This window comes from Prionailurus viverrinus, chromosome A2 (genome assembly GCF_022837055.1).
Source record: "Prionailurus viverrinus isolate Anna chromosome A2, UM_Priviv_1.0, whole genome shotgun sequence".
Taxonomy (NCBI): Eukaryota; Metazoa; Chordata; class Mammalia; order Carnivora; family Felidae; genus Prionailurus; species Prionailurus viverrinus.
In genome coordinates, this window is record NC_062562.1 from 82,401,171 (window position 1) to 82,428,872 (window position 27,702).

At 36.8% G+C, this 27,702-nt stretch overlaps 1 protein-coding gene and 1 long non-coding RNA gene across 9 annotated transcripts in view; one reads left to right on the forward strand and one right to left on the reverse strand.

Moving 5' to 3' along the window:
* Positions 1-12,988, forward strand: part of PTPN12 (protein tyrosine phosphatase non-receptor type 12) — a 104,106-nt gene extending 91,118 nt beyond the window's left edge. For both annotated transcript variants that reach the window (XM_047834847.1, XM_047834858.1), the window contains 6 exons: positions 2,028-3,004; positions 7,082-7,159; positions 7,999-8,066; positions 8,996-9,026; positions 11,907-12,014; positions 12,242-12,988. In XM_047834847.1, the coding sequence (XP_047690803.1) occupies positions 2,028-3,004; positions 7,082-7,159; positions 7,999-8,066; positions 8,996-9,026; positions 11,907-12,014; positions 12,242-12,303 (1,324 nt within the window). In that variant the 3' untranslated portion in view covers positions 12,304-12,988. The remainder of the gene's footprint in view (positions 1-2,027; positions 3,005-7,081; positions 7,160-7,998; positions 8,067-8,995; positions 9,027-11,906; positions 12,015-12,241) is intronic.
* The window catches only part of LOC125152700 (uncharacterized), a 154,116-nt gene that overhangs the window by 81,539 nt on the left and 44,875 nt on the right, over positions 1-27,702 (reverse strand). The gene's annotated exons all lie outside the window — the stretch shown is intronic.

Consider the following 27,702-nt stretch of genomic DNA (forward strand, 5'->3'; position numbering starts at 1 on the left):
TTTCCTGTAGGTGGGGGAAGCCCACAAGAATCAACATGATTCTCCAAAGAACTCTCAGAAAACCTCAGAAATTGGAGGTCCCCCTTAAGACTAGTGTGTAGGATGGGACTAAAAACAAGGAGACTTGAGTGTTTCTATTAAGAGTATTTAGAACCCCAGATTCCTTACATCAAATTGAGCAAATGACTGCCTCTCTCACATTTGGACACACAGGAAGGATTTACTCTGGAGTGGCTGAACCAGGGGGGGTCTTTGGATTCAAGGACATCAGATCCAACTGATGGTGGTGTTGTAGTGCCTTACTGAAAACAGGAATTTGTTATGCTGAATGGTCACATCCTCCAGGTCCTTTGCTCCCAGATTGCTGGTGGGAGAACCTCCCTTTTGAAAACTAGCTCAAGAGATGAAATGTACACTTTACTCGTTGTGGCCCACCAATATTGTTGCAAAGGCTGTACTCAGTCCACATGACCTCTAAGCCACAAGCTTCAAGACCTCCCTCTTACATAATGTGTATAGATCTTCCAGTCATTTATAATACTCCATTCTTTAAGAACAGAACCAGGATGATCAGGCATTTGACAACATCTCTAACATGAAAGATAGACCTAAATAAGCAGGAAAAAAAGGAACCTAGATGAAATAGAGATAACACAAAGTAGAAAAAAGATAGTAAGATACATTTCCAGTATTAAAGAACGTGAATTTTTATTTTTTTAAAGTTTTTACTTACTTATTTTGAGACAGAAAGAATCCCAAGCAGGCTCCTCACTGACAGTGTGGAGCTCGAACTCACGAACCTGAGCTGAAATCAAGAGTTGGACACTTAACTGACTGAGCCACCCAGGGACCCCACCTTCGACTCTTGATTTCAGCTCAGGTCACGATCTCATGGTTTGTGAGTTTGAGCCCCGTATGGGGCTCTGCACTGATTGTGATTTTCTCTGCTCCTCCCCCGCTTATGTGCGCGCACTATCTCAAAACAAATAAATAAACTTAAAAAGAAAGTTTCCAATCTGGTAGATAAAAAAAATTATAATACAATGGATTCTGAAAGTTCCATGGTGAAACTGTAGAACCTCAAGAACAAAAAAGAACCTAAAAGCTCCAAGAGAGGGAAAAAACACAGTTCACATTCAAAGGAGCAGGAATCAGAATTACATAATTGTGAAGGAAAATTATTTCTAATCTAAAATTATGTATATTTTCAAAAAATCAATAACCTTGAAAATATAATACTCAAATATAAAAAGCCTCAAGAAATTTGCCTCCCATATGTAGTTCTTAAGAAATTGCAGGATATAACCACCAAAACAAGGAAGTGTACCTTATGTATGGGACCTGGAAAATAGGAGAGTCCTACTGGAGAGAACGTCAGCTCTGTGGGGCCTAGGTAGTCAGTGGTACACACTGGAGCTCGAGCACCAAGGACCTAAAAGCCTAAGAGGGACGCGTGTGGTATTGATAATTACCTATAGTGTGTTTCATGACCAACTGAGAAGAGGTGTATAAATGTGGAAGAAAAAAGAAGGGCTAAATTATTGATGATGCATAGAGAACTGAGCCATCAGAAACATACGGCAATTATTAGAGAAAAATAAGAGGTTGTATAGGAAAACATAGGAAATCATAGTGTCATGGATAAGAATGATATCGATATTGATAAGATTGAACTAGCTAAAAGTTGTAACAGTATTGGGAAGATAGAAAAGATACCTAGCAGGAAGATAATGGAGAATGTGTGAAATAGATCAAGAAATAACAATTTATGGAAAAAAGATAATTTATGAATTTTGAAATATTTTGAAATAATGGAGGTGAATCTTAGAAGCAGCTGTTAAAAAGGCTGAAAGTTGATGTCTCTGGGTAACTGAAGGGCTGTGGGAGGAGACCTGTTTTTCATTAAAATTCTTGTATTTGTAAACAGTATTATATTGCCTCACTAAACATTAAATTTTGACAGTTTATAATTTTTTATTCATGAAAGGATGAGCATTCTTATGATGCCCTTTTATTAATGTTTTCAGTTGCCTTGTTGAAGGGGATGCCAAGGAAGAAATACTTCAGCCACCAGAACCTCATCCAGTGCCACCCATCTTGACACCCTCTCCCCCGTCAGCGTTTCCAACAGTCACTACTGTGTGGCAGGACAATGACAGATACCATCCAAAGCCAGTGTTGCACATGGTTTCATCAGAACAACATTCAACAGACCTCAACAGAAACTATAATAAGTCAGCAGAACTTCCAGGGAAAAATGAACCAGCTATTGAACAGATGGATAAAAAATTGGAGCGAAATTTAAGTTTTGAGATTAAGAAGGTCCCCCTCCAAGAGGGACCAAAAAGTTTTGATGGGAACACACTCTTGAATAGGGGACATGCAATTAAAATTAAATCGACTCCACCTTGTATAGCTGATAAAACCTCTAAGTCCCAGGAATTGAGTTCAGGGGATCTTAAAGTAGATGATATTTCTCAGAATTCTTGTGTGGACTGCAGCGTAACACAGTCAAATAAAGTTCCGGGTGTTCCACCAGAAGAATCACAGAAGAATTCAGGCACACCTCCAAGGCCAGACCGCTTGCCTCTTGATGAGAAAGGACATGTAATGTGGTCTTTTCATGGACCTGAAAATACCCTACCCATGCCTGAGTCATCTGAAGGCAAACCCTCAGATCTCCACTGTCAAACGATGAAAACTGTGAGTTTAACACCAAGCCCCACAACACCAGTTGACACCCATGATCCTGCAGATCATCATAACAGCTCGCCTCTCTTTAGAGCACCCCTCAGTTTTACTAATCCTCTTCACTCTGATGACTCGGACTCAGATGAAAGGAACTCTGACGGTGCCATGACCAAGAATAAAACTAGTATTTCAACAGCAAGTGCCACAGTTTCTGCTGCCACTAGTACTGAAAGCATTTCTACAAGGAAAGTATTGCCAATGTCCATTGCTAGACATGATATAGCAGGAACAATACATTCAGGTGCTGAAAAAGGTAATAACAGTATCTAACACTTAAATATTTTTACTGTGTTACAGTCACTGTTCTAAGCACTATATCAATTAATTGTTTTGTTCCACATTTCACTGTAGAATCTACAGCACAGTTTCATTATTTTAGATACTTTTTTAAAGGTTTCTATTAAAAACTAATAATAAAGTAAGCTTTGTTACCTTAATTTGATTAATTGCATTACTAGATTTTGTGTTTGCAAGGTATTTCAATTGTTGTGACTGAAAATTTTTGTGCTTTTTAGTTTTCCCTCCTATGTTAATAGTTTTTAGTATTTTATGTGGGTCAAAAATTTATCTGACTGAATAATTAGAAATAATTTAGGGAAGATAGAACTGCTTCAAGTAACAAATATTGTCAGACAGCTTCAGTGGGCATTTAATTTCATCCATGTTTATCACAAATACTAGTTCATCATCGTTTAATGCTTTTTTAACTATACAACACCTTTTATACTTGCACGTGAGGTTGCTTTTACCTCTAAGATGAACCAAGAAGCAAAACTGTAACTACTCAGCAGAATATGGGAAATTTAATTCAGTTAGTAGTGAATGGGATATATATCCTTATCTACATCATTGATACTATTATTTAATTGACTTTTTTTTAAACTGTGTTAGCTTTTGAGGATGTGTGCACTTGGTTCCCAAGATGTATTACTGGTTCTTAAAATTCATCTTTGATCCACTAAAATAATCCTGGCTGCCTTCTTAAACAGACCATAAAGTTGAGAGCAAATGTAATAAACACAAAAGCTATTTACTGGTAGATTGATTATCAGTGGTCATTTACTTGTCAGTGGACTCTGGTCATGACCAAAGGTCATGGTATTTAGGCTGGTATTTACAATGTGCAACCAAATAAGTACTGTGAACTTAAATGATAACTTTTTCTGTTCCTGACCTAATAAGTACTACCCGTACTATGGTGCTTTTATTTTCCCCAGCTGACACATACTGTGTTTTTTAATCTTGAGAATGTATCTGGTAGAGTAAATGAGAATCTAAGGTAGTTTCTTAAATTTACATTATAATCTGTAGTCTTGATTCTTCTGTTATTTGAAGGATCTTCAGAAGATAATGGTTACCACAGTAAATATTACTTTACCAGTTTGCCATAATTTAAGACTGTTAATATCTTTTTCTTCCTCAAATTCAGAGCTTGAAAAATAACTGCCAAGTTGTAACTACACAAGAAAATGGGTTGATGAGAAATTTTCATTTTGGGCTTTTGAAGTATATCAAGCATGCATCTATCTTGTACCTAGGAAATACATTTTTTTTTAACCATTGGTAGAAATAGAATTTTGGTGTGAGGGCAGGAAGGATGCAAGATATGATATGCTCATTAAAAGTTTTTGCCACCTGACCAGTCTTTCGGTGATAATAGAAAAATTTCCTTCCGAATACAAAATACTGGGACGCCTGGGTGGCTCAGTCGGTTAGGCATCCAAATTTGGCTCAGGTCATGATCTCATGATTCCTGAGTTTGGAACCCCGTGTGGGGCTCTGTGTTGACAGCTCAGAGCCTGGAGCCTGCTTTAGATTCTATGTTTCCCTCTCTCTGCCCCTCCCCTACTCTGTGTGTGTGTGTGTGTGTGTGTGTGTGTGTGTGTGTGTGTGTGTCAAAAATAAACATTAAAAAATAATGCAAAGTACTGTATAAGGATATTTAAGTCATCCTGTTGCATACTAGCTCACTTCTCAGAATTTTATTTGTATTTCAAAGCAAAGATAGTTCTAAATGTGACTTTTGATTTCTTTTTGCCCTATCCAAACTATGCTAAATGAGTTTGGTATTAACTGAATATTTTCCTGTGTTAGTGTTCTGTGCTGCAAGCAGTCCTGTTTTTGATGTTACTAGTTACTTTGTAGATGAACCATTGGCACAAGAATTAGATTTTTGTTTCCTTGTTTGTTTTAGAACTTGTTAGGGAGTTAGACAGAACAATTTTATTTTGATACCTAAAAACCTTTTGCATAAGTTATTGCCTGGCAAAAATTACTGGCTATGAATTTTGATTTTAATATTGACTTCAGCCTCCTGAAAGATTTCTCAAACTTGGCTACACTGAGTCCCCATTTAGTGTTATGATTTGCAAAAACCTGTGTAAAATGTGAAGTCTCTGTTTTTGATAACCTCTAAAATAGAAGTTTATAACATAAAGGTGGTCCAGAGATTGAAAGAAAAACATGAAGCTGAAAAGCATGAGCCACAGTTAGAAAATAAAAGTGTTAAAGAATAAAGACTGCCATGAAAAAAAGAGGTATAGAATTTCTGAAAGATACTTAATGTAACCAAGCAAGACTGTCCTTCCTGATTTGTTCACTTAATTATGAAATGGCACCAGAGTGCCAAAATTATGCATCCTTTCCTTTCAACAGCTATCTTTTTTTTGTGAGCTGTTAATAATAAAAGGGCAAGGGGAAGAATGATGATGGCTCAGATTATTACTACTGGATAAGGTGGATGGTTCTTTAATGGTTTCACTTTATATGCAAGAGAGAGTTCCAGTACTAGTGACTGACATACAAAATATTGGACTGGAATTCTTAGTAGGACCCAGAGGCTGTATTTTCTTGGGTCTTTGGCTAAATAAATGTAGGAAGGACAAGAGCAATCATACCTGGCTCATGCTAGTTGAAAACTGAAAAGGCTTTGATTTTCAGTCTCTTTAATGCATAGCCTATCAGATATGCTTAAATAGCAAAGTATTATGGCAAGATTGTTCATTTTTTAAAAAGAGAACAGTTGTCAAGGCCCAGACAAAATAATACAGGATTCTTACATTCCCTTTCTTCACTCCATCCTCCCTAACTGGAGAACCCACACACGGAATTATATCCTCATATTTTCCTTCTTTACCTCCAATGAAACTGCATTTACCCTATGCAGAAAGGCTAACTGATGAGGCTTACTTAGTGCATTATCTTTTCCAAGAGCCAATTTTGTTTTTACTGGTGAAAAGCTTTAATATGGCTTCAGTCAGTATTCTCAGAGTAGGTCATATGCCACTGTTCACAAGATTTTAAGCATTAAATGAACATTCAAAAAATGTAATACTTTTATATTAGAAAACAAACACTTCAGATTTGTCATTTTAGTCATTACTGTTTAAAATATGACCAAAGGACACAGTTAAAAATGAATGGGACTTAAGTAAATAGTACAGGGGCGCTTGAGTGGCTCAGTCGGTTAAGTGTCCAACTTTGGCTCAGGTCATGATCTCGGGGTTTGTGGGTTTGAGACCCACATTGGGCTCTGTGCTGACAGCTCAGAATCTGGAGCCTGCTTCAGATCCTGTGTCTTCCTGTCTGTGTGCCCCTCCACTGCTCATGCTGTTTCTCAAAAATGAGTATTAAAAAAAATAGAGGACAGATGGTGGTATGTGGTATGGCAAAACTCATGAAGAGAGTTAAGCAATTGATTCCAGTTTGGGAAACACTGGCTTGAGTCAAATGACCAAAGGTTTCCTTTGTGTACTCAAAACATCATCTGCAAGCCCAAACGAGATGTCCCTTGCCCACTGGCTTTTCTACTGAAGGCTGTCTTCAGACTGAGAGGACAGTGACTGATGTCTGCAGGGTATCAGGAAAGCCAGGAATCATTTTCTCTGCGCAGCAGTGAATGAGTTCATTCCGCTTTGCTCATTAAATAATATTTGGTAACAAGTTGAGTAGTGAGGATTTCTTGTTTGTTATTTGCATTTTTAGAACTGATTTCTCTTAGGGGCACATGGGTGGCTCAGTTGGTTAAGTGTCCAGTTTTGGCTCAGGTCCCGATCTCATGGTTCAGGAGTTCGAGCCCTGCATTGGGCTCTCTGCTGTCAGCATAGAGTCTGCTTCAGATCCTCTATCTCCCTCTCTCTGCCCCTCCCCCACTCGTGCGTTCTCTCTCAAAAATAAACATTTTTTAAAAATAAACACTAAAAACTGGTTCTTAAGATAATTGTGGAAATGACTTTTCTCTCATATTAGTTTAGATAACAAGTTCATTTTTAATGAGTTAATATTCTTTAACAAGTTCATAATTTGTCTGAATTTTATGTATTTAATATAGATGTTGATGTTAGTGAAGATTCACCTCCTCCCCTACCTGAAAGAACTCCTGAATCCTTTGTGTTAGCAAGTGAACATAGTGAGTGTCTTCTGCTTTTTTATTATTGTACTGTAATAATAAACTCTGAAAAACATGGCTTATTTTAGTCTAGTTGCTATTGAGCTGCATAATTAAATTCAAAAAAAGGTTTGACTTGATCTTGACAAATGTTTTTAACTCCTTGAATGAAAAATACTTATTTTTTTTGAAAAATACTTTAAAATATTTTTTGTTTGCTAAGATTGCTAAAATGGCTGCATTTATATTAGATACTATAATTTACTCAAATGTATTTATAACTGTATTTGTAAGTTGGTGTCTTTTCATTAAAAATAGCATTTATTAAAAGACATTAATTGCTTCACTGGGTGCCAGTTTAGGTAAGTAAATATTTAATTTGGGTTGTAGTTGGGCATCAACTCAGTTGGTGTTAACTGAAGGACACTTAAGGCCACATGAGTATCACTGAGAACTGGGAGAAAGTGATATTTCAAAGTCTTAATATATTTCTTCTCTGTCTCGTCTTAAAAAAAAAGAGTACAGAAACAGCTTTAATATATTTACAATGTCTCATGCTTGGTGGGGTCCTCCCTAATTTTACCTAAGTTACCTTTTACCAATATTTTATTAATTTTAACTGATTTCAAGAATGTGGAAAGTGAAGCCATATACTTCAATACTACTAAATACATCTAAGTCTGCCACATGTATACATTACCATGAGCTTATAACAGTAAACTATATTTTCTTAAATTAATAGAAATAAAATATTTTATGGAAGTGATCGTTTCTAAAAATCTATAGGGTCTGTTTTTGCATCTTTAATGCAAGAAATTCAGGAATTAAAGATGTTAATTGTAAGATTTTATTTTTCTCAGATACACCTATGAGATCTGAATGGAGTGAACCTCAAAGTCAGGAACAGTCCGAACAAAAAATATCTGAAGTGAGTCCTTTTGGGATTGGAACAGCTATAACTTAGTGTTTTTGTTCTTTTGTTAAATCTTATAGTTGTTTAATAACTGTCACCTTAAGACTATTAAATATAACTTTTGATCAGCATTTCTTATGGTAAGATTTCATATGAAAACCCTACATAAAATGTGAGATCTGAAATTTTTAAAAAGGGCAACATGATCTACATATGGCCATCACAGAGTATTATTTTCCTAGACTGCTTTTAAAGTATGTAAATTACTCCATGTTTTAAGTCATTTTGGAAGTGTGAATGGAACAGGAGTTAACATTTTCAGGGTCATAGTACTTTCTTAGAATTTGTTCCTTCCATTATAACACTAAATACATAGTCCCATCCTTTGGTTTGTCTGGTTACATGAGGTTTCCTTTTCACATTCAGCAAATGTTTGACAGCTAAATATATTAGCCATGTTTCCATACCATTTTTCATCAATATTAACATTTTTCATATTTCCCCCATATTTTAATATCCCCCAAATTAAGGCACATCTTACAATGATTAAGAAACATACTTTACTTGGCATATATAAAATAGTGGTAACCTGTAATAATGATGTTATTTATGTGTTACAATGTATATCATAATTTGATGAATATGGTAGAATATGGGCAAAATGGGAGTTGTGTGTATGTTCCTTTGTGTAGTTGCTCCTGCATTTTCAGTTTCCATCCACAAGGAAAAAGTAATTCCCCTATCTTTTTATTCCCAGTATAAAATACTGTAACATTTAAAAATTTTAAGCCTAACTGAAAACACCATTGTTTTCTTTCCCTTTAACACTGAGAATTTTGGTGGATCTTGACTTCTTGGGATATACAGTCTTAACAGACCACATTTTCTATTATTTCTTCTAAAAGAGATATATTGTAATAGTTATTAAAATGTCTTCCTTTTAGGGCTTGACAACCCCTGGAAGTGAAAAATGTGGTAAGTTAGATTTTGTTTCTTTCTGTTATAGAGAGAGAGATTAATCTCCATAAAATAGCATGCCTCATGGTGTGTGTTATTTACTTGGTTATTTCTGTATGTGAGAATATGTAGGACACTTCTAGAACCTGAACTGTGTAGTATAATTATTTCAAATTAATTATTGTATCAGGTATTATTATTAATCTGGAAAGTAACAGCATTTATTATTGGTAGTTACAGGCTAATAGGAAAGAAATTATTTTTAAAATATTTTTATTTTCTGTTGTTTACAAAAACATTTAGAATCTAGAGCTGACAGTGATTTGAATAAATGTCCCAAATTAACCTAGATTATTGAACTGGAGCTCTAAAAACTGTTTTGGAATTCTTCCTTGTAGGACTTCCGCATTTATGAAGATCAGTAAGATTATGTAGCTCAACCCACTGTTCCAATGCCAAGTTAGAATATTTTTCTGCCACATTACTTGTACTATCATAGTAAAATACATCAAGTTATTATTCTTATAAATCAGTGGCCATGAAAGCAGCTTATCAGACGTCCTAGCCTAGGGGCACCTGGTGGCTCAGTTGGTTGACCGTCCACATCTGACTCTTGGTTTCAGTTCAGGTCATGATCCCAGGGTTGTGGGATCGAGCCCTGCATCTGGCTCCATGCTGAGTGTGGAGCCTCCTTGAGATTCTCTCTCTTTCTCCCTCTGCCCTTCTGCCCCACTCACGTGCTCTCTTTCTCTCTCTCTAAAATAAAAATTAAAAACAGCAGCAACAACAAAACATCCTAGCCTGTACAATTCCCTCAGTTTATCTATCATCTGCCCTTACCCTCCATTCTGCTTCAGTTGCTCTCTCCCTGCATCTTTGACTAATGGGGCTCCATTCCATCTTATACATTTTTAATACTCTGTCTACTAGCTGAGGCAACTTAAGGAAAAGAACAGAATAGGGCTTTAGAGTCAAGTCTACCTGGTTTACAATTTCATTTTTACCATTCTACTTTATGACTTCAGGCAAGTTACCTTATCTTAGCCTCAGTTTTTTTTCTCTGTGAAATGGAAATAATAGTACCTACCCTAAAAAACTGTTGTGAGGACTTATTTAAATCACATATATGGGCTATCAAACACTGTGGTTGGCACATGATAGGCACTCAAAATGGAAGCAATAGTATTACTACTATCTTTATTATATTAATACTGCTGCTATTGTGGCTCCTTGAATCTTTTTTTTTCTAATGTATGTTAACTACTTTCTGGTTTCTCTTCTGTATCCAATCTAGATACTATTCCTCCATTACTCTAGTCCTACTCTAAATTATCCTCTAGTTTCTTTCCCCTAACTCCTGTGCCATTTTATTTTATCCCTCAAGATTCCTGAATACTGCTGGGGAACATTATTCCGTTTTCCAGATGAGCCTACAGTTCTGGATCTTCATCCACAGTTGGGCCCCCAGCTTTGCTTGGTTCTCTTATCCGCTCTAGCTGGCACATTTTCTATTTTCCTTGAGTTTTCCAATCTTTACTTTCTTCTGAAATCAATCCTACTGACTCTTGGTCAGTAGATGACCTTTTATTTAACTGAGAAAACTGAGGCCTTTTGACTAGGTCATCATTTCTTCCTAGAAGCCAGTCCTTGAATAGCTCACCACCACTGGGTTTCACCTCCATTACCTCTTCTGTCTGTTCCATTGCACTCTGCATCATTTTACTGTAAAACTTACCATACTACTACAATAATACGCTTGTCAGTCTCTCCCACTAGCCTAGGCCTTGACTTGTTTTTATTTCTGACCTTGAGCTGAACAAATAACTTTTACATTAAAAAAATTTTTTTTAATGTTCATTTATTTTGAGAGGGATAGAGAGCGAAGAAGGGAGGGGCAGAGAGGGAGGGAGACTGAGAATCCCAAGTACACTGTCAGCGTGGAGTCAGACACAGGCTCGAACTCATGAACTGTAAGATGATGACCTGAGCCGAAATCAAGAGTCACATGCTCAACCAACTGAGCCACCCAGGAGCCCCATAACTTTTACATTTTTAAAGAACTGTTGAGGGGCTTTGGCTGGCTCATTCAGTACAGCATGCAACTCTTGATCTCAGGCTCATGAGTTTAAGCCCCACATTGGGTGTAGTACTTATTAAAAAAAAAAAAAAAAACAACTTAAAAACAAAAATCAATGAAGAAGAGGTGACAGAAACTGTATGTTGCTTATAAGGCCTAAAATTTATTTTCTAGTCCTTTATAGAAAAAGTTTGCTGAACTCTGTTTAAACTACAAGCACCAAAGGACAAGGGTCATGTACTATTTGACTTGAATTCCAAGTTTCCATAAGTTTCTTAGAGAGTTATAGAGGATATGATAATGGTTGTGAAAGAATAAATCATAGTAGTTAATTTCTTTTGTTGTTAATCTTATGCACTGGGGATTAAGTAAACTAAAATTTAATTGATTTAAATCTTTCAAAGAATTACTACTGTTAGAAGCCAGTAGTTCATCAATTAACTATGAACTTGATTGCCATTGATTTCCACATAAAAGCAGTTCACTTGCTATTATTGCCTTAGGACATTGGCACATGGTATAACTACTTTAAGGAAATATAATATAGCAAGATTGAAGTTTATTAAATAAAGTTTTAAGAGCATAAGGAGAATCCATACGTTGCAGAACTACTCACTGAAGATGTCTAAGTGCCCTTGAGAACACCTAACATGATTTCCTGTGTTCGTCACTGCATTTATATTTATCTGGGCCTCTGAAATTATGATGTCCAAGAGAGAAAACTTGCTCTTTTAATTTAATACACACATTAAAATCATTAGAGGATTTTATATATGATGCTACAAATGATGGTGATTAACAATCTTTATTTTGCATTTTAGATCATCTAGCAGGAGGTATTCACACAGAGACTTGTACAGAATGTCCACCTATTTTCAGTAACAAGAAAGACCAACTATCAGAAAGTCCAACAGAGGCCACAGATATTGGTAATTTGTTTACTAAATAATTTAAAAACTTTATGTAGTTAATGCTGGCAAGAATGAGAAAAGGGTATTTGCCATCGTCTCAGGCTTTCCTTAGAAAGGCAAAGTTTATCAAACTTTGTGCTATGATTTATTCAGGTTCTTAAATAAACTACCCAAAGCAAATTAAGAGTTTTTGGTAAATTAAAATACATTTCTGAACACTAATCACTATGGCATTTTGATTATAGGTTTTCGTAATCGCTGTGGAAAACCCAAAGGACCAAGAGATCCACCTTCAGAATGGACATGATTCAGGGAGCTAACAGACACTTTAAATTAGACTGGAAAATTCAAGTGCCACTGAAAGCCAGATTTATAGTATTCCATCTTAAAAACGTGGGACTAACAGCAGTGTAGATTGTTGCCTTAGTATTTTTTTTTGCTAGGACCATCTACCTGCCTTATACTACACTTAGGAAAAAGTATTACATATGGTTTATTTTGTAACTTCAAGTATTATTGCCTTAATGTCTCTTAACCCTGTTACACGCTGCTTGTAGACATGTTAATATAGTAATACTTTTATGATAAATTGAGTTTAAGGACTACTCTTTTGCTAATGTTTTATCATGTATGCATTATTTTGTATATGTACAGGGCAAGTAGGTATATAATTTGATAAAGTTGCAGTCATAAAATATTATTAACAGAAGATGTAAGAAATTTCTGCATGGTCTAAATCTTTGTGTACCTTATTTGTAAATTATTTGCCCTGAAGTTTTAGAAAATAGTTTCTGAATTTTAAAATTGCTGGATTCATGCAGCCAGCGTTGCAGGTTATCAGAGATCAAAGATTGTAATAATACATTTTGTAAATTGTAAGCAAAAAGTTATTTTTATATTATATACTGTCTAATTGTCCATCCTAATTGTCCTTGTTTTCATCTAGTCATGGAGATTCAGTAAGTGCCTTGGAACAATATTGAATTCTCTTAGCTCGTGAGTGTGTGTGTGTGTGTGTGTGTGTGTGTGTGTTACTTTAATATTTGAACTCAAGTGGGATTAGAAGACTATCAAAATATATGTATGTTTCAGGATATTTGACCTGCCATTAAAAAAAAAAAAAAACAGAAACAATTTTACAGTGCCTACTTGTCTTGGTTTTTCATTCCTTATTCCAAGGGAATTAGAGTTAGTATGCACCTTCCAGTGTTTAAGTCATGAGTGTGAATGGAGTTTAATCTCTTAATTAAAGAATTCCAATACTTCTACTAATTCTAATACTTATCCTTGTGTCAGCCCTAGGCATCCTTCTCATTATTGCCTAATAAGATCCAGTAAAACACCAAACAGAGGTAAGGTTAGGAAGGGGGAACTGGTTTCTTCCCATCCTACAACTGGAGCATAGATCCCATCCAGGTGTCCCAAGTTTGAATTCTAACACCAGGGATTAAAGTTAATGGATGTCTATATTTTCCCTCTGCATACGAAAGAGATAAAAGGGGCGCCTGGGTGGCTCTGTCAGTTAAGTCAGTGACTCTTGATTTCGGTTCTGGTCATGATCTTATGGTCCTTAAGTTCAGGCCTCACTGTTAGCGCAGAGCCTGATTAGGATTCTCTCTTTCCCTCTCTCTCTGCCCCTCCTGGGCTCCCCCTTCTCTCTCAATCTCTCTCAAAATAAATAAACTTTTGAAAAAATTATACAAAGAGAGAAGAAATTATAAGACTAAAGTAAGAGAGTGACCTTACCTGAGTAGAAGGATTATTGCAGAGGAGAAAATAAAACTATCATTTCATGTCAATTTTTTTTAAAAGCTCATTGGTCTTTGTGTTTGCTCCTTAGGATTTCAAATTTTTCCCATATGTTTTGGTCATAAGGAAATATGAATACAGTGGACCCTTGACATTCACAAGACACAGACACCTCTATAGCATATCATTTTCCTAAAAAAAATTAAACTAAAAGTATAGCATTTATTTTTTTTATTTTTGAGACAGAGAGTGACAGAGCATGAACGGGGGAGGGTCAGAGAGAGAGGGAGACACAGAATGTGAAACAGGCTCCAGGCTCTGAGCTGTCAGCACAGAGTGCGACGTAGGGCTCGAACTCACGAATAGCGAGATCATGACCTGAGCCGAAGTCGGATGCTTAACCGACTGAGCCACCCAGGCGCCCTAAACTGAAAGTATAACTGTAAAACGAATTTAGCTCCTTCATGTACTTGATGATTTGTATAATATGGTACTCAAATAATTTATAAACATTTTTATGTTGGGAAGGAGTTGCTTGGAACATCTTCATTGAAAAATAACATATACTCAGGGGCACCTGGGTGGCTCCGTTAAGTGTCCGAGTTTTGATTTTGGCTCAGGTTATGATCTCATGGTTCATGAGTTTGAGCTGAAGTCAGGCTCTGCTGACAGGGCAGAGCCTTCTTGGGATTCTCTCTTTCCCTCCCCTGTGCTCTCACTCCCTCTCAAAGTAAACAAACATTAAAAAAAATAATAACGTATTCAGAAGAGTGCAAAAATCATACTAATAATCAAAGTTTATACCCGTTTGAGTGTGACTACCACCTAGATGCAGCAATAAAATAGGATCAGCCACTGAGAACCTTTCTTCTTGGGCTTCTGAGATTTCTTCATTACCATATGAGTAGCTGTTACTTCTTTTTCATTGCTATAGAGTTATGCATTGTATGAATGAATGTACCACAGTGTGTCCATTCTGCCATTAACAAACATTTTGATGGCTTGGATTTGGGAATATTATAGATTATGCCACTGTGAACATTTTTTAATGTGTTATTTGGTACATGTAGTACATACATCTGTTGGCAGAATATCGAGGAGTGGAATTTTGGGATCATAGGGTACACATACATATCTGCCTTTAGTAAGTAGATACTGCCAGTTGTCCTAAGTGGTTGTCCCAATTGTTATATATTTCTTGGTACTGCCCTTAATTTTCATTTCAGCCTTTCTAATGGGTACAAAGTGGTATTGGTTGTGATCGGAGTACGTATTTCTATCTAATGTTCCATTTTTTTGTTCAGGGAATGATTTTTTTTTTCCCCATTGGCCAATCACCATTTAATGTCCTTGCTCCACTGTTACACAGTTTTGTCAGGTATCCATTGATACCAGTTATGTATCCATTTATCTGTGAGTCAGTTTCTAGATTTTTCTTTTTATTCTTTTGCCTATCCTCAGGATGATATTTTAAATTGTCTTTTTCTAGCTTTAGCTTTCTCCCAAGGATTAGTTTTTATACTGGTTGGAACTGTGAGTAGAACAGTTACTCATTTTTCTTTTTCTGTGTAAAGCATATGGTAAGCTCATTTGTATCTGAGATAAACCACTGCCAAATTCATCCTGCTGCTTTATCCAAAACCTCTACCTTGTATAACTAAGGGTACAAAGGCTTTTAAATCTTTCTATTTCCTTCATAACACTATCAGTTAGCTTTCCTTCGGGAGCAATTTTTCATGAATAGTACTTTTCACTCTAATACTTTTCACTTTATGGACATTTTCTCCATAAACAGATAAACAGCAATAAAGCCATAGTTATGTCAGTGCTGAACCAGGCTCAGTCATTAGCTGAGTAACTTAGTTAAGTATAACAGCCTCATGGGGTCTGTGGTTAAGATTTTTGCCTGAGGGAAATTTCAGAACTATATGTTCTGAATCCCTGGGGTCACTTGAAATCATTGAAACTATGAACATTAAATTCTTGAATGTGAAGACTTGACTGAATATCAATTTGTCTTTATCTTCTGAGCTTGAATTTATAATAGGGAGTTCCTATTCCTATTTAGATAACTAGATGGATATGAGGGATAGGGAGGGTCTCTTAAATTCCCAGGATTCTGGCTGGGAAAGGAAAAATCTCAATATTGAATGTTGAGTTTGAGATAACCGCCAGGAGGTAGATAGTCCATAGGTAGATTCGAAGTTCATAAGAAATGTCCAGACTGGATATCAGTAAGAGGGAATTAATATAGCCAGGAGTGAAACCATGACAGCACAGAAACCTCAGGAAGAATTTGCTATTTAAACGAACTTTTGCAGTAATACGGTAAATCTTCATTCATATTTGTATTTGTTGAAACTTGATTTAGGTTAAACATGGCCCTTACCTTGGTGAATGGCATCCTCTCCCTCCCATTACCCATGCCAGTCATCTGGTGTATTCTGGACTCTAGGTTCTCATCTCTTCAATCCAGCTTCCTCACTACCACCACCAGACTGATCTTAAAAGGCCAGTCTGACCTGCTGGTGACCTCTTCTAATTGTTACCTTTTCCCTAAAAAATCTTTAATGGTTCTTCACCGTCTATGGTAATACTTCTTCAAAATGTGGCCCAGGTTCTCCTGCATTAGAATATTTTAGAGAGTGCCCTTAAAATTCAGGTTCCAGGGTCCTACCCTGGAGCTGAATTAGAATGGGGATAAGTAATGTGCATTTTAAACAAGCACCATAGGTGATTCTGGTGCCAGGAAATCCAGTGACTTGGATGCAAGACCCCATCCAAGATCTACCTGCTGCTGGCCTTTGGAGCCTTTTCTCTGTACCTGTGCTCTGGCCATAATGAATTACAGCTGCCCCTTGAACAACAAGTGTTTGAACTGCAAGGGTGCACTTACACATGATTTTTTTCAATAAGTGTAGTATAGTAGTGTAATTAAATTTTCCTTGTGATTTTCTTTGTTAAAACCTTAAAAATAATTTTTTTATTGAAGTGTACTTGACATACAATGTTACATTAGTTTCAGGTGTATGACATACTGATTCAACAACTCTATGCTATGTTCACCATAAGTTGTAGCTACCATCTTCACTGTACAATGAATGCTATTACATTACCAATGACTATATTCCCTATGCTATACCTTTCATCCCCATGACTTATTCATTGTATAACTGGAAGCCTGTACCTTCCAATCCCCTTCACCCATTTTACCCATCCCTCCATCTCTCTCCCCTGTGGCACACACCAGTTCTCTGTATTTATGGGTCTGTTTCTGCTTTATTCATTTTTTTTAAGATTACACATATAAGGGAAAGTATATGGTATTTGTCTTTCTCTGACTTATTTCACTTAGCATAATACCCTCTACATCCATCCATGTTGTTGCAAATGGCAAGACCTCATTCTTTTTTATGGCTGAGTAGTATTCCACTATTTACGATTTTCTTAATATATTTTTTCTCTAGCTTACTTTATTATAAGAACACTATTTAATACATACAATAAATATACAAAATATGTATCAATAGACTGTTATCAGTAAGGCTTCCAACAGTAGGCTATTAGCAGTTAAGTCAAAAGTCAATACACAGATTTCTGATTGCATAGGGGTCCCTAATCTTTGTGTTGTACAAAGGTCAACTGTACTTAGAGTTTCCTGAGCCCCTACGCCTTACTCATGCCAAACCCTCTGTCTTGAATACCCCACTTTGTCCTTGTTCTGGTGAGCTCTCCTCATCTATCAAGTCTAATTCAGCTGTTGTATCCTTCATTTCATCCTATTTCTCATCAAGTCCATGAACCATTCTCTTTGTCTATACTGCATCCTATTTATTTACCAATGTACTTAGACTTTCTGCTCTACTAAACTAGCCCCTTGAGAGAAAGGACTATGATATTTAGTAAAAAGTTGGCATGTATGTGTGTGTATACACACACACACACACACACACACACACACACACACACTTTAAAAACAGCTAAATGTACAAAGGAGAACTGATTTTGAATGTATGTATTTTCTTAAACATTGTCCTGACATAGAGTAAAAAATAAATGTCAGCTGAATAGGTGAACTGAATCCAAAACCATAGCACATGTTAAGATAGTCCACACCTGGCTCTGATTTACATTCCCAAGCACTCTTCTATTCAGTCTTTATATTTTCAAACTTAACGCCTCTTGACATATGATTTAAAGCACCCACATCAATACACTCATTGAATGGAGCTTAATAATAGGTTGTTTATATACCTGTCCCTCCTCCTGGAGCCAGCTCGAAAGTACAGAGTGGTCAAAAACATTATCCACTAACTGGGAGTACTTTCCCAAGAATATATCCATGGTTTCCAAACTGAATAGTTGGCTCTGTTCTGAAAACATGTATACATATATATTTAGGGCTTTTTAATAATGAAACTAAAAAAAGTGTTAAATGTGAAGGGAAGCAATAAAAAGAATGATTGCAGTTTGCAATCTGAAGCTTTTGAGAGAAACTCAAGAATGCCACTTTAATTATATTTTAGGCCTAAAAATGTATTCTGATTGTAATACGTATTAGGCATTTTTTTTAATGTTTATTTACTTTTGAGAGATGGAGAGTGAGGGGGGAGAGGCAGAGATAGAGGGAGACAGAATCTGAAGCAAGCTCCAGGCTCTGAACTGTCAGAACAGAGCCTGATGCAGGGCTCAAATCCATGAACCATGAGATCACGACCTGAGCCGAAGTTGGACACTTCACCGACTGAGCCACCCAGGAGCCCCTGTATTTGGTATTCTTGACTGCAATTATAAAATCATTCTAGTTTAATTCTAAATATAGGATTAAATTGAATTAAATCACTATTGTGCTAGTTTTGGAAAAGGTTTTGCTGCCTTTGTTTCCTTACACAGTATCTCCTAATTACCTGCTTTTAGTCATATTAGATACCAAAATTCAGATTCTATTAATAGCTTTCTTTTTCAATTTTTTTTTTTTAAAGTAAGCTCTATATCCAACATAGGGCTTGAACTCACAATCTCAAGATCAAGGGTTGCACATTATACTGACTGAGCCAGCCAGGAACCCCAAGATTCTATTAATAGCTTTCTAAATAATGAAATGTGAATTAATTTCAGTTTTTAAATACTCTCTTTTCTCTAATACTGGATCTTTGTTACACACCTCTTCAAGGCCAGAAGCTCAAATTTTCATTCTGGCAGATGGAGAATTGCAAAAGCTTTAACTAAGATTTTGGCATATATCCACTCAATAAGCAGCCCTTGCATATTATGCCAAAAGTGCAAAGTAGATATAGTTTTGAATATAAATTGTATTTTCTTAACAGACTTCCTCCACTTGGTTTCCTCAGTTTTTTTGTCTTTAAGGTGCACAAGTCATGTAAGATGTGCAAATGACCGGTATATTTAGATAATTTAACCAGTGAAAAGCAGTCATGCCTGGGTAGCTCCAGGAAGTGTGTCTCTGTTCTATACTACCACAAATCTGGGCTTTGTTGAATTAATGGGGACAGGGAATTCTAAAGATTCCAGTCATTTTACATTTTTTAGAGATAGCATGGCAGAGGTACTGTTACCACGACTTAATGTAGTAGCATTTGTGACTTGAGAATGTGCTTGCCAAAGTGTCAACAAGAACATATTCTTTAGCTACTACAGATTGATGCCCAAATAGCCAAACAGGAAACAGGAAAGTAGTTCTAGATTTCTTAAACTATTATCTTTTATAAGTAGTTCTTTTATTTTTTTCCCACAGTTACTTTTTTGTGTGATGAGAACTTTCAACATCCATTCTCTTAGCAACTTTCAAATATATAATATAGTATTATTAAATATAGTCACTGTGCATTATATCCCCATGACTTATTTATTTTATAACTGGGAGTATGTACTTTTGATCCCCTTCACCCATTTTGCCCACCTCACCCTCCAATATTATAGTTTTCTGATTGAAAAATTCTTCAGGGGCACCTGGGTGGTCAGTTAAGCAACCAACTCTTGATTTCGGCTCAGGTCATGATCACACTGTGATATCAAGCCCCACAATGGGCTCTGCCCTGACAGCACGGAGTCTACTTGAGATTCTCTCTCTTTCTGTCTGCTTCTCCCCTGCTCATGCTCTCTTTCTCTCAAATAGATAAACATTAAAAATTCTTCAGCAGGACTGTTTAGTAAGTACACAAATGTACAGATCATCTATACTTCTGTGACATTTTATTTATTTATTTATTTATTTATTTAATGTTTATTTATTTTTGAGAGAGAGAGAGAGAGAGAGAGCACGAGCAGGGGAGGAACAGAGAGAGAGGGAGGCACAGAATCCAAAACAGGCTCCAGGCTCCGAGCTGTCAGCACAGAGCCTGACGGAGGGCTCGAACTCACAAACCGTGAGATCATGACCTGAGCCAAAGCCGGACGCTCAACCGACTGAGCCACCCAGGCACCCCAGCACTTGTGACATTTTAAAGTATTGTGCCTTCTAAATTTTAGCTTTATGTACATATATATAACCTATTAGAATATTTCCAATGTCTTCTAATACTAAAATGTGAAAAAACATTTAAATAATATACTGTATTAAATATAAAATCTAAGTATTTAGCGTTTCTGATTGTATTTGAAGCATTTTCATGCAGCTTCTATGCAAAAAATTTTAAATGCCAATCTAAGGTTACTACAATATGTCATAATTTGAAATGTACACATTAGCTGATACATTAGAAAAATATTTTTGAAAATCAAAACTCTATATATACACATTTAATTGTTTCAGAAAAGTGAAATGCAGATTATAGGGAGCTTCCTATTGCTATTCAGCATAACAAAGTACTCTGCTTATCTTTTAAGCCTAAAGTGAGCTGTCCATTTTAATGTCATTGTTCTGTCACTATTGATTTCCCTGTAACAGAAATAAATTGAAATTTACATGTAGAAGTTTTATGTTTACACTTTACTTTCATCTGAATCCACTTATAAACTTAGGACCAAAGATTTTTCAAAGTTATTTCTTTGATAAAGGCTTCCAAATAGAGCTTTTATTCTGGATGTAGGTGTTGGAACATCATGGAACTCTTCTCTATTCTACCAGAAGGGGGCAGCAAAACAAACCAAAAGGAAATTTATGGATCCAAAAAAAATCAGGAAAGGCACTCAAGAAAATTCACAAAACTAACAACCCAGAAGCTTCTGTGAGTGGCTTCACTGTTTGAGAATGTTTATGAAGGCCCTAATACCAAGTGCCCCTCTTTGCAAGATCTTAAGGCATCAACAGTCTTCATGCAGACTTAGGCCTATCTAATAAAAATTATTAACCTTGCTAAATTCTTACCATATGCCAGGTACCCTGATAATCTCTGAACCCTGAATACATATTATCTTACTTAATCATCACAAAATCCTTGCCAGGTAAATATTCCTATTTAATGGATGAACCTGAAGAATATAGACTTCAGGTAATTTTAAGTCACACAAAGTAGCAAAGTCAGAATTTAAGCCTAGTTCCTATTCCCAAATGCTTACTCTTAACTACTAACCTTACCTTACTATATGCCTCTAGATTTCAGAGAAACTAGGTGTGTAGGCTTTAGCAGATAAGAAATGTTTGTTTGTTAACTGACTAGAAAAAGGGCTAGTTACTTTAAGTCAAATGTTATCCGTAAGCTTTAAAACATACAGCCTGAAAACTGGCGAATGCTGGAAATCATGGCCACAATATTTGCAGCTTCTCCCATAAAGGTGGAGTCTGTTTTCTCACCTCTAGTATCTAGGTTGACCTCGTGCCTTACTTTGACCAATAGAATGCAGCACGTGTGTTTCTGGGCTGATTCTGTTTCTGGACCTTAAGAGGCCAGGTTACTTTGGTCTCCAGTCTCCTGGGCCCTGGTGGCATGTAAAGAAGCTCAGGCTTAACCACAGAACCCATGAAAGATGATGTGGAGACTCAGTCCCAGCCAATACCACGTGGAAGAGAAGCATCCAGCCTAGCACTCCTGTTCCCCAGAACTGTGAGAAATAATAAAGTGTTGTTTTGAAACCATTATGTCTTATGGTGGTTTATTCTGCAGCAATATGTAAGTGAAACAACAATGGAAAACCAAAAATGACCTAAGTCTACAAATATTTAATACAGATTCCACTCTTCCTATCTACTATCGCTTTGCCACTGTCCATAGGTATATGAAATAGCTGTGTGTCCTTTCTCCTTTTTGCAACATATAGTTGGTAATGAATACCAAAAATGTCAAAAGGCTGTTAGCTCAAAGCCAAGGAATTTCCAAAGTTTTAAGTCAAGCCTTAATTAGAAATGTATCTATCTACACACACACAGGCGCACGCGCACACACACACACACACACACACACACACACGTTTATTGATTTTTAAATAATCTCTACACCCATCATGGGGCTCGAATTCATGACTCTAAGATCAAGAATTTTCTGCTCACTAGCCAGGAGCCTCAAAATGTACCCATCTATTTAATGACACTCTCTAAACAGCTCCTAGGGCTGGAAAAGCATTTATATGAGCTCTAAAATAAAGGCATAAAAGTCCTTTTAGCAATTACACTAAGGCTGTGATATACATAATTTTTACTGTTAAAAGTCTTCAGCCCATGGTTGGGAGTTAGCATAGATCTAAACAGATCTAAAATCCTTCTTTTTTTCTATGCCTCAAAACAATTATTTGAGAATTTTTGATAACTTACGTATATAACACTCATACGATGCCTCCTATATCCACATACTGTTGTAAGTGACTCATTTAATGAGGTAGGCACTATCATTAATCACCATTTTATAAAAGAGGAAGTTAAGGTATATACAGAGGTTAACTAGTTTGTCCAAAATCACAATGCAGCAAATTTTGATCCTTTTCTACTGGATGAAGGTGGTGGGGGTGGAGACAGATAAGGAGTTAGGTTATATTATGTGTTCAAATAACATCTCCAAATAACCCTTGGGACTAACCATGACAGCAGGAAGGCCTCTGCATGTTATTTGAGATCAATGATATGTCTCTAACCTTTCCAGCTTCATCTGCCACCACTGGCTCTCCACCCTGACCTTCAGCTGTAGAAATGTACACCCCACATATACCTTGGAATTTTTTTTTACCTCTGTGCTTTGCTCTTTTGGTCCCACTCAACAGCCACCCCCCGCTTGGAATGCCTTCATCACCTTCTTCCAATATGAAAGTGCAGTTACATACCTTTCAAAGTCCACCAACAGCACTCTCTTCATAAACTTTCCTACTTTTCAATATATCACTCCCTTGACTTCTGGCCAAATCAACTGCTCTTCCATCAAGTTCCCTTAGCTCTAGTATCCTAAGAAATTTTTTCCACATCATTTCAAATTAGCTGTTTTAAAAATACATCTTCCACATTACCCTTCAAGGCTCTTGAGTGCCTAACCCAATTTTCTCCATACAGTGTGAACACATTAGTTGCAATAAATTCATGTGAACAGAGGTGGCATTCAGTCAGGGTGAAGAGGGCATCTTTTTCAGACCCAAATCCTGTTATATGAACTTTAGAGACAAGCAGAGTGACATTTCTGGTATTGCCTCAGGGCAGTGCCAGTTTTAAGGGTAAGGAATAACAATTTCATGTCTTTGGTTCAAACTAGAAAATTCTATAGCAGTTCCATATAAGCAACAGTAGGGGTTGAAATCCAGAGGTATTGGACACTAACTCTAAATGGTTACCTACCAACAGGTTTTAAGACAGTTTACGAAGCACAGAGTTCAGCAGAGACCAACAATTACCAGTTAAAAAGCTCACTGTAACAACAGCTCAAGTCAACTAGGACTGCAGTTCCAACCATTGACATCTCCTTAACCAACTAATTACCAATTTTCCATCAGGTGGAGATGCCACAATTTTCCTTGAAAAAAGTGGAAACGGGGATCATTTTTAGAAAAACAAGGTAGCATTTGGATTTTAAAAATCATTTGAAATCTGGGAAAAAAGGATGTAAGTCATTAAGAAAAAAAAAATGTTTTTGGAGGAGGAGAAGCCAAGATGTTGGAACAGCATCGAAGTTTTTTTTCGACTCTCATCCCTGAAATACAGCCAGATCAACACTAACCCATCTTGCACACCTAGAAAACCGATTTGAGGATTAACACAACAATCTGCACAACCTGAACCACAGAACTTGGCAGGTACGCAGAGCGGAGAGGTGAACTGGGGGAGACAGAAGCTGTGGAGGGCAGGGAGCTGTTTTCATTTGTGGAGAGAGGATGGAGATGGGGAGAGAGCATGGGAAAAGCACCACCCCTCCCCCACCACACACACAAAAGCAGCTGGAGATAAAGTGGAAAAGTGAAAACAGCCGCAGGGACTGAACAAAAAAGGGAGAGAGGAGAAAGGAGAGGGTTTAAATTCCATTAAGATTCTATAAACAGGGGAAGCGCAGAGTCTGAAACTCTGCAGCTCAATACCTTGCAGCGCTCTGGTGGGAAGGGCGAATCGCCAGAAGCAAAGCGGGGTCCGGGAGGTTCTCGGGTCACACGGGGAGAAGCAGTTCCACTGTTTTAAGGACATTTGGTAGAGGCTGTGCTGCCACTTGGTCCCAGCAGACCCCAGAGAATAATCACATTCGCTAGTGATGGAACAAGGACGTTAAGAGTGAAGTCTGGTGCAAGATGTGTGTTGCGATTTTCCATAAACCCTGAAACGCTGCTGCTACAAGATCGTACGAACCTTTTCTGGGGCGGGCTCACACCCAGCTGCAATCTGTGGGCATCAGCAGCAGCGCGATCTCGCGAACATTCCTGGGGGCGGGCCAGCACCTGGCCATTTCTCAGAAAGACCCTCTTCCAGAGGCCTGAGAGGATCAAAGCTACAGTCCTTCAGAAGTGAGGGGTTGGAAAACACAGCCATATTAGAGATAAAACTCAGAAGGGAGGTGCCGCCTGGCAACCTGACGGCTTGGTCACAGACAGTGTAGAAACAGGGAGTGGATGGAAACTGAAGACAAAGGAGGGGTGTTTGATTACCAATGGTGAGAGCACAGAGTTCTGATACTACTGGGTAACGCCATTTCACCTCTCTCGTGCATGCGCATAAACGCCTACACACACCACAGCAATCCACCCCAGTAAGCTAAGCAGCTCCATCTAGTGGAGAATGGAGCCATTACACTAAACCTCACCCAACTGGGCCAACAGCGCTCTTGACAACACAAATCTCCTGCCTGCTTAGCTTAAGAACTATGAAGTGCTTCACAGCTTGACTTTTATGGGAAACCAGATGTAATTTCAACCTTACTTCATATTGTTCACTGGTCCTTTTATTCAGTTTTTTTTTCTTTTTCTTTTCTCATTCTTGAATACAGAAAGAGAAAAAATTTATTTTTATTTTCCATTTTTATTAAAAAGATTTTTTCTACTATATATTTTACTTTTTTGTAAATTTAAAAAAATCTATTTTACTTTTATCATTTTATTTTATTCTATTTTATTGTATTCATTTTTTCAAATTTTCAAACACTTTCCTTTTTTCTTTTCTTATCTTTCCATTTTTTCTCTAATCTCTCTCAAGCTTCTTTGAACAACCAGGCCAAAACACACCAACGACCTAGCATTGTTTATTTGATTTCTTTGTGTTGTTTTTAATTTTTTAAATTTAAGTGTTTTTTTTTTGTTTTACTTTATTAATTTCTGTTCTTCCTTCAAAATGACGAAATGAAGGAATTCACCCCAAAAGAAAGAACAGGAAGAAATGACAGCCAGGGACTTAATCAACACAGATACAGGCAAGATGTCTGAACCAGAATTTAGAATTACGATAATAAGAATACTAGTTGGGGTCAAAAACAGATTAGAATCCCTTTCTGCAGAGATAAAAGAAGTAAAAGCTAGTCAGGATGAAATAAATAATTCTATAACTGAGCTGCAATCTTGAATGTATGCCATGGCGGGAAGGAAGGATGAGGCAGAGTGGGAAATCAGTAATATAGAGGACAAATTTATGGAGAATAATGAAGCAGAAAAAAACAGGGAGACTAAGGAAAAAGAGCACAAAATAAAAATTAAAGAACTCAGTGACTCATTAAAAAAAGGAATAACATCTGAATCATAGGGGTCCCAGAAAATGAAGAGAGAGAAAAAGGGGTAGAAAATTTATCTGAGCAAATCATAGTGGAGAAGTTTCCTAACCTGGGGAAAGACACAGACATCAAAATCCAGGAAGTACAGAGGAAGTACTCCCATTAGATTCAACAAAAACCAACTATCAACAAGGCATATCATAGTCAAATGCACAAAATACTCAGGCAAGGAAAGAATCACGAACGCAGCAAGGGAAAAAAAGTCCTTAACCTACAAGGGAAGACAGATCAGGTTTGCAGCAGACCTATCCACAGAAACTTGGCAGGCCAGAAAGGAGTGGTAGGATATATTCAATGTGCTGAATTGGAAAAATACGCAGCCAAGAATTCTTTATCCCACAAGGCTGTCATTCAAAATAGGAGAGAAAAAAAGTTTCCCAGACAAACAAAACTTAAAGGAGTTTGTGACCACTAAATGAGCACTGCAAGAAATTTTAAGGGGGACTCTCTCTGAAGGGAGAAAAGACAGGGAAACAAAACAAAACAAAACAAAACAAAACAAAACAAAAACAAACAGACCAAAAGCAACAAAAACTAGAAAGGATCAGAGAACACCACCAGAAACTCCAACTCTACAGGTGACATAATGGCAATAAATTCATATCTTTCAGTACTCACTCTAAATGTCGGTCTAAACGCTCCAATCAAAAGACACAGGGTAACAGAATGGATAAGAAAACAAGATCTATCTATATGCTCTTTACAAGAGACCCATTTTAGACCCAAGGATACCTTCACATTGGAAACAGGAGGATGGAGAATCATCTATCATGCTAATGGTCACCAAAAGAAAGCTAGATTAGATTAGTCGTACTTGTATCAGACAATATAGATTTTAAAATAATGACTATAACAAGGATGAAGAAGGGTACTATATTATAATTAAGGGATGTATCCACCAAGAAGACCTAACAACTGTAAACATTTATGCTCCAAACATGGAAGCACCCAAATACATAAATCATTTAATCACAAACATAAAGAAACTCATTGGTAGTAACGCCATAATAGTAGGGGACTTCAACATGCCACTTACAGCAATGGACAGATCATCTAAACAGATAATCAAGGAAACAATGGCTTTGAATGACACAGTGGACTTCTCAAAGTCAACAACCAAAAAACAAATACTCCAGTGAAGAAATGGACAAAAGACATGAATAGACACTTCTCCAAAGAAGACATCCAGATGGCCAACTGACACACAAAAAAATGTTCAACATCACTCATCATCAGGGAAATACAAATCAAAACCACAATGAGATACCACCTTACACCTGTCAGAATGGCTAACATGAACAACTCAGGCAACAACAGATGTTGGTGAGGATGCGGAGAAAGAGGATCTCTTTTGCATTGTTGGTGGGAATGCAAACTGGTGCAGCCACTCTGGAAAATAGTATGGAGGTTCCTCAAACAATTAAAAATAGAACTACCCTATGACCCAGCAATTGCACTACTAGGTATTTATCCAAGGGATACAGGTGTGCTGTCTTAAAGGTGCACATGCACCCCAATGTTTATAGCAGTGCTATTAACACTAGCCAAAGTATGAAAGAGCCCAAATGTCCATCGACGGATGAATGGATAAAGGAAAGTGGTATATATGTATACATATACATATATATATACATATATATATATACACACATATACATATACATACATATATACATATATATATGTATATATGTATATATAAAATACATATATATATGTGTATATGTATATATAAAATACACACACAATGGAGTATTACTCGACAATCAGAAAGAATAAAATCTTGCCATTTGCAACAATGTGGATGGAACTGGAGGATATTATTATGCTACGCAAAATTA